This window comes from Coregonus lavaretus (genome assembly GCF_964263955.1).
Source record: "Coregonus lavaretus genome assembly, contig: HAP1_SCAFFOLD_555, whole genome shotgun sequence".
NCBI lineage: Eukaryota > Metazoa > Chordata > Actinopteri > Salmoniformes > Salmonidae > Coregonus > Coregonus lavaretus.
Window position 1 is genome coordinate 64,269 of NW_028165529.1, and position 8,330 is coordinate 72,598.

At 47.7% G+C, this 8,330-nt stretch overlaps 1 protein-coding gene across 1 annotated transcript in view; it reads left to right on the forward strand.

The window, feature by feature from the left end:
• LOC311115747 (E3 SUMO-protein ligase PIAS2-like) overlaps positions 1 to 2,636 on the forward strand; it is a 40,068-nt gene extending 37,432 nt beyond the window's left edge. Inside the window, exon 12 of the mRNA XM_084190894.1 lies at positions 1,841 to 2,636. Within this exon, the coding sequence (XP_084047020.1) occupies positions 1,841 to 2,064 (224 nt within the window). The 3' untranslated portion in view covers positions 2,065 to 2,636. The remainder of the gene's footprint in view (positions 1 to 1,840) is intronic.
• The last annotated feature ends 5,694 nt before the right edge of the window (positions 2,637 to 8,330 follow it).

Genomic DNA, 8,330 nt, shown 5'->3' on the forward strand with positions numbered 1-8,330 from the left:
AAGTCACCCCCCTGTCACCAGAGTAAGTCACCCCCCCGTCACCAGAGTAAGTCACCCCCCCGTCACCAGAGTTAGTCACCCCCCCTTCACCAGAGTAAGTCACCCCCCCTTCACCAGAGTAAGTCACCCCCCGTCACCAGAGTAAGTCACCCACCCGTCACCAGAGTAAGTCACCCCCCGTCACCAGAGTAAGTCACCCCCCCGTCACCAGAGTAAGTCACCCCCCGTCACCAGAGTAAGTCGCCCCCCGTCACCAGAGTAAGTCACCCCCCTGTCACCAGAGTAAGTCACCCCCTGTCACCAGAGTAAGTCACCCCCCTGTCACCAGAGTAAGTCACCCCCCTGTCACCAGAGTAAGTCACCCCACTGTCACCAGAGTAAGTCACCCCCCTGTCACCAGAGTAAGTCACCCCCCTGTCACCAGAGTAAGTCACCCCCCCCGTCACCAGAGTAAGTCACCCCCCCGTCACCAGAGTAAGTCACCCCCCTGTCACCTGAGTAAGTCACCCCCCTGTCACCAGAGTAAGTCAACCCCCTGTCACCATCCCTCCAGACATGCAGAGTAAGTCACCCCCCTGTCACCAGAGTAAGTCACCCCCCTGTCACCATCCCTACAGACATGCAGAGTAAGTCACCCCCCTGTCACCAGAGTAAGTCACCCCCCCCCGTCACCAGAGTAAGTCACCCCCCCGTCACCAGAGTAAGTCACCCCCCCGTCACCAGAGTTAGTCACCCCCCTGTCACCAGAGTAAGTCACCCCCCTGTCACCAGAGTAAGTCACCCCCCTGTCACCAGAGTAAGTCACCCCCCTGTCACTAGAGTAAGTCACCCCCCTGTCACCAGAGTAAGTCACCCCCCTGTCACCAGAGTAAGTCACCCCCCCGTCACCAGAGTAAGTCACCCCCCTGTCACCAGAGTAAGTCACCCCACTGTCACCAGAGTAAGTCACCCCCCTGTCACCAGAGTAAGTCACCCCCCTGTCACCAGAGTAAGTCACCCCCCCCGTCACCAGAGTAAGTCACCCCCCCGTCACCAGAGTAAGTCACCCCCCTGTCACCTGAGTAAGTCACCCCCCTGTCACCAGAGTAAGTCAACCCCCTGTCACCATCCCTCCAGACATGCAGAGTAAGTCACCCCCCTGTCACCAGAGTAAGTCACCCCCCTGTCACCATCCCTACAGACATGCAGAGTAAGTCACCCCCCTGTCACCAGAGTAAGTCACCCCCCCCGTCACCAGAGTAAGTCACCCCCCCGTCACCAGAGTAAGTCACCCCCCCGTCACCAGAGTTAGTCACCCCCCTGTCACCAGAGTAAGTCACCCCCCTGTCACCAGAGTAAGTCACCCCCCTGTCACCAGAGTAAGTCACCCCCCTGTCACTAGAGTAAGTCACCCCCCTGTCACCAGAGTAAGTCACCCCCCTGTCACCAGAGTAAGTCACCCCCCCGTCACCAGAGTAAGTCACCCCCCTGTCACCAGAGTAAGTCACCCCCCCCGTCACCAGAGTAAGTCACCCCCCTGTCACCAGAGTTAGTCACCAGCTAGTGTTGGAGCTAGGCTAGTTTTCCAGAAATTCTTTGTTTCCGTAATCAAGCGGGAATATTATTGGAAGGAAATCCTGCAACCAGTATTTCTGGAAAACCTGTGAATTTCCTGAATTTTGCAATCCTAGTTGGAGCTTTGACCTCTTTGTCCTGCCGATCAAACAATGTCTGGTTATATGTCTGGTTATATGTCTGGTTATATGTCTGGTTATATGTCTGGTTATATGTCTGGTTATATGTCTGTGATGCTTTGAGTTCAGAGGAGGAGAGTGAAACAATCTTTTCCCCTCTCATCTAGGTCTGGATCTGTTCTCACTGATCCAAGGTGACCGGCAGCATTACAGAGCTCCCATGTTCCTGGATAACCTGCAGGCTGTGCCCACTAGCGCCGCCCTGGTGTCCTCTTCTAGCCAGTACGAGCCCAGCTCTCACCACACTTCCACCTCTTCCTACGAAACTGGGGTTATTACCGGGGGAGGGGGAGGGTCCAACAGCATCTCAGACATCATCTCATTGGACTGATTCTCTTATCACTCAAAGGATCCTCCTATCAGAAGCCTTCAATGGCTGTGTCCGAAATGGTATCTTAATCCCTACATAGTGCACTACTTTTGGCCGTCCAGCCACTATATAGGGAATAGGGTGCCATTTGGGACACAGTCTCTGTCCACTGGGCCAGCGAGATCCCAGAGCTAGTGGTCTCCTTCCCTTCATCTGCATTGGCGTCTGGATGCCAGTAACAGTAAAGTCGGGACACCGTGAAGTTGGGACACCGTAAAGTTGGGACACCGTAAAGTTGGGACACTGTAAAGTTGGGACACTGCAAAGTTGGGACACCGTAAAGTCAGGACACAGTGAAGTCGGGACACCGTAAAGTCGGGACACCGTAAAGTTGGGACACTGTAAAGTCGGGACACAGTAAAGTCGGGACACCGTAAAGTTGGGACACTGTAAAGTTGGGACACTGCAAAGTCGGGACACAGTAAAGTCAGGACACAGTGAAGTCGGGACACCGTAAAGTCGGGACACCGTAAAGTCGGGACACCCTAAAGTCGGGACACCGTGAAGTCGGGACACCGTAAAGTCGGGACACCGTAAAGTCGGGACACCGTAAAGTCGGGACACCGTGAAGTCGGGACACCGTAAAGTCGGGACACCGTGAAGTCGGGACACCGTAAAGTCGGGACACAGTAAAGTTGGGACACAGTAAAGTTGGGACACATTATTTTATTTCACCCGGCCCCTGCTTTGTTAGGTCAGTGCTGATGGAAGGAAAAGATAGTTGGGAGGCACCCCACCCACAGACTCCAGCTGGTCTCACTGAGCTGGTCTCACTGAGCTGGTCTCACTGAGCTGGTCTCACTGAGCTGGTCTCACTGAGCTGGTCTCACCAGCTAATGAGGAAGAGAAGAGAAGGGGAGGGGCTTTAACATGACACTTGACTTTTACCACCTGTCTGTCTTCACTTTATTGCTTTTTCTATTGGATGAACTGACATGGAAGCATTCAGCAGGAGGCGGGACAATGGCTATGGTTGACGGTGTCGATTGGTTGAAGCGGCTGCTTTTCAGTAGCTAGGGGAAGTTATCCCAAGGCAGCTCACTGTTGTACTACTAACTAATTAGGGGTTCAAGCAGCGACGCTAGGTAAAACCCCATTGTACTGTGAGTTCAGTGAGTATTCATACCCCTTGACATATTCAAATCAAATCAAATTTTATTTGCCACATGCGCCGAATACAACAGGTGCAGACATTACAGTGAAATGCTTACTTACAGCCCTTAACCAACAGTGCATTTATTTTTAAATAAAAAAGTAAAATAAAAAAACAACAAAAAAGTGTTGAGAAAAAAAGAGCAGAAGTAAAATAAAATAACAGTAGGGAGGCTATATATACAGGGGGGTACCGGTGCAGAGTCAATGTGCGGGGGCACCGGCTAGTTGAGGTAGTTGAAGTAATATGTACATGTGGGTAGAGTTAAAGTGACTATGTATACATAATTAACAGAGTAGCAGCAGAGTAAAAAGATGGGGTGGGGGTGGGGGGGCAGTGCAAATAGACCGGGTAGCCATGATTAGCTGTTCAGGAGTCTTATGGCTTGGGGGTAGAAGCTGTTGAGAAGTCTTTTGGACCAAGACTTGGCGCTCCGGTACCGCTTGCCGTGCGGTAGCAGAGAGAACAGTCTATGACTAGGGTGGCTGGAGTCTTTGACAATTTTTAGGGCCTTCCTCTGACACCGCCTGGTATAGAGGTCCTGGATGGCAGGAAGCTTGGCCCCAGTGATGTACTGGGCCGTACGCACTACCCTCTGTAGTGCCTTGTGGTCGGAGGCTGAGCAGTTGCCATACCAGGCGGTGATGCAACCAGTCAGGATGCTCTCGATGGTGCAGCTGTATAACTTTTTGAGGATCTGAGAACCCATGCCAAATCTTTTCAGTCTCCTGAGCCATGTTAGAGGGCTGTAAAACAGCAGCCATGAATCTAATCAAATAATTTGTCTAATATTTCCACATTTTGTTGTTACAGCTGAAATTCAAAATGGATTTAATTGATTGTTTTTCTCACCCATCTACACACAATACTCCATAATGACAAAGTGAAAACATGTTTTTAAACATTTGTGCAAATTTGTTGAAAATGAAATACAGAAATACCCCTGAGTCAATACATGTTAGAATCAAATCAAATCACATTTTATTGGTCACATGCGCCGAATACAACAGGTGCAGACATTACAGTGAAATGCTTACTTACAGCCCTTAACCAACAGTGCATTTATTTTAAACAAAAAAAGTAAGAATAAAACAACAACAAAAAAAGTGTTGAGAAAAAAAGAGCAGAAGTAAAATAAAGTGACAGTAGGGAGGCTATATATACAGGGGGGTACCGTTGCAGAGTCAATGTGCGGGGGCACCGGCTAGTTGAGGTAGTTGAGGTAATATGAATCACCTTTACACCTGTGAGTCTTTCTGGGTACGTCTCTTAAGAGCTTTCCACACCTGGATTGTAAAATATTTGCACATTATTCTTTTAAAAATTCTTCAAGCTCTGTCAAATTGGTTGTTGATCATTGCTAGACAGACATTTTCAAGTCTTACCATAGATTTTCAAGCAGATTTAAGTCCAAATTGTAACTCGGCCACTCAGGAACATTCACTGTCTTGGTAAACAACTCCAGTGTATATTTGGCCTTGTGTTTTAGGTTATTGTCCTGCTGAAAGGTGAATTAGTCTCTGTGTCTGTTGGAAAGCAGACTGAACCAGGTGTTCCTCTAGTCTCGGTGTCTGTTGGAAAGCAGACTGAACCAGGTGTTCCTCTAGTCTCGGTGTCTGTTGGAAAGCAGACTGAACCAGGTGTTCCTCTAGTCTCGGTGTCTGTTGGAAAGCAGACTGAACCAGGTGTTCCTCTAGTCTCGGTGTCTGTTGGAAAGCAGACTGAACCATGTGTCCCTCTGGGATTCTGCCTGTGCTCTATTCTGTTTGTTTTTATCCTCCCAAACTCCTTAGTCCTTGTCGATGACAAGCACACCCATAACATGATGTAGCCACCACCATGCTTGAAAATATGGAGAGTGGTACTCGGTGATGTGTTGTGTTGGATTTGCCCCAAACATAACACTTTGTATTCAGGACATAACGTTTCTTTCTTTCCCACATTTTTTTTGCAGTATTACTTTAGTGCCTTATTGCAAATAGGATGCATGTTTTGGAATATTTTTTATTCTGTACAGACTTCCTTCTTTTCACTCTGTCAGTTAGGTTATTATTGTGGAGTAACTACAATGTTGTTGATCATCCACAGCCATTAAACTCTGTAACTGTTTTAAAGTCACCATTGGCCTCATGGTGAAATCCCTGAGCGGTTTCCTTCCTCTCCGGCAACGGAATTAGGATAGACGCCTGTATCTTTGTAGTGACTGGGTGTATTGATACACCATCCAAAGTGTAATTACACTGAACAAAAATATAAAACGCAACATGTAAAGTGTTGGTCCCATGTTTCATGAGCTGAAATAAAAGATCCCTGACATTTTCCATACGCACAAAAAGCTTATTTCTCAAAAATGTTGTGCACAAATTTGTTTGTATCCCTGTTAGTTAGCATTTATACTTTGCCAAGATAATCCATCCACCTGACAGGTGTGGCATATCAAGAAGCTTTAAACGGCATGATCATTACACAGGTGCACCTTGTGCTGGGGACAATAAAAGGCCACTCTAAAATGTGCAGTTTTGTCACACAACACAATGCCACAGATGTCTCAAGTTTTGAGTGTGCAATTGGCATGCTGACTACAGGAATGTTGCCAGAGAATTGAATGTTAATTTAGTGAAATGTTAATAAGGTGAAAACACTTAAATGACATCTCCGGAACCACTGGGCCGATCTAGACGAAACTTGACATATATCGTCGATTGACCAATGTCTCTCAATGCAATATTTTCCAGGCTAGCATCTCAAACAACATGGCCAATAAACATTCACGTGGGCGTGGTCTTGCACATAAATCAGACACATTCATATTGTAACAAAACTTAGAACATTTGTACTGAACACTGTTGACACTCGACATATGCAAGGACATTCAAATTGACCACACAGTGGCGCTATACATCTCTTGATCTGTTTTACTCAGAGTGATGAAATTTGGCACATGGTCAGGGAAATGAGTCTAGCTAACCTGTTAATCATGGTTCAGTTTAGTCGCATGGTGGCGCTATCGGACGGGAAAAACATTTACGCAATCTCATGTATCCAAGATGGCGTAGCAGTGCGGTCGTGTACTATGTGTGTGTCCGTGTAAATAGCCTGTTTTTTAAATTTATTTTTGGTATTTTTCATACATATTACCCTATCACACTTTTACATTTACATTTTAGTCATTTAGCAGACGCTCTTATCCAGAGCGACTTACATGAGCAATTAGGGTTAAGTGCCTTGCTCAAGGGCACATTGACAGATTTTTCACCTAGTCGGCTCGGGGATTAGAACCAGCGACCTTTCGGTTACTGGCACAACGCTCTTAACCACTAAGCTACCTGCCGCCCCCTTTTCATCTTTCTACTAAATATACTTTCCTGCAACCCGGAACGGATTCTATTATTGACTTACCTTTTATCTAGAATCTCCAGTTGAAACTAGTTAGCTATACTTGCTATTAGCCACCGTTAGCGGTTTTCACCCAGAACATCAGATTTTCTGCCGGAATAACTGAATCACTGGACATTAACACCGGATTGCAACTAGCTAGCCGCAACCGAATGGATGTTGCTGTTGGCTAATCACCACTGCCCCCGAAGCAAGCACCAGTTAGCCTTGAGCTAGCCTCGAGCCAGGGCCATATCCCGGCTATCTACCTCTCTGTCTACCGGACGGGAGTAGCCAGCTAACTAGCTACTTGCTATCAGCTACCGTTAGCGGTTTTTCATCTTTGTCCATGGCCTGCACTACCTACCAGCCAGCTCTAGCCTGGACTATTATTCGGCCAGTCTGCACTGTCTGCACAGCGCGTTATCGACCCAGAACATATCGGTTTTTCTGCCGGAATCACTGGACCTTTAACTCCGGATCATCGCAACTAGCTAGCTGCAACCAAATGGATGTTGTTGTTGGCTAATCAGCCTTGAGCTAGCCTCGAGTCAGGCCCATCTCCCAGCTATCTACCTCTCTGTCAACCGGACTGGATCTCCTAGAGTCGACACGGAGCCCTGCCGATCCATCACGACTGGTCTGCCAACGTAATCATCTGTGGTTTCAACAGGCTTCCCGTTGCGACGTCCACGAAGATCCATCTGCTAGCCCCGGCCCGCTAGCACACGCAAACAACAGCCGTGCTTCCTGCTAGCCAGTGCTGTAGCACCAATTCGAACTGCTCTCGGACTCACATATTGCTGTTCACTGGACCTTATGATCACTCAGCTGCACAGCTGATGCCTGCTGGACTGTTCCTTTACACGGTACCCTGTCCTGTTTATCTGTTTAGCCTCAGCCCAAACTTTCATCGCCATTACCAGTTGTTGTCTTAGCTCTCTCGAATAACACCTGTGATTGCTTTATGCCTCTCTCCCATGTAAATATGCCTTGCCTATTGCTGTTCCAGTTAGTTATTATTAAACAATTTCACTGTAAAGCACCAAGTCCCTCTCAAACTGCCTCAAATAGCTCCTTTGTTCCACCCCCCATACACGCGGAGACCGGCTCAATCGGTGCCTCCAGTGATGCTATCTCTTTCATTGTTACCCAACGCTTAGGTCTACCTCCACTGTACTCATATCCTTCCATATCCTTGTCTGTACATAATGGCCTGAATCTATTCTACAACGCCCGGAAATCTGCCCCCTTTACTCTCTGTCCCCAACGCACTAGAAGACCAGTTCTTAAAGCCTTTAGCCGTATCCTTATTCTAGTCCTCCTCTGTTCCTCTGGTGATGTAGAGGTTAACCCAGGCCCTGCAGCCCCCAGAATCACTCCTACTCCCCAGGAGCTATCATTTGTTGACTTCTGTAACTGTAAAAGCATTGGTTTTTTGCATGTTAACATCAGAAGCCTCCTCCCTAAGTTTGAGTTATTCACTGCGTTAGCACACTCCGCCAACCCTGATGTTCTAGCAGTGTCTGAATCCTGGCTTAGGAAGGCCACCAAAAATTCAGAAATGTCCATCCCCAACTACAACATTTTCCGTCTAGATAGAACTGCCAAAGGGGGTGGAGTTGCAATCTACTGTAGAGATAGCCTGCAGAGCTCTATCATACTATCCAGGTCTGTGCCCAAACAGTTTGAGCTCCTA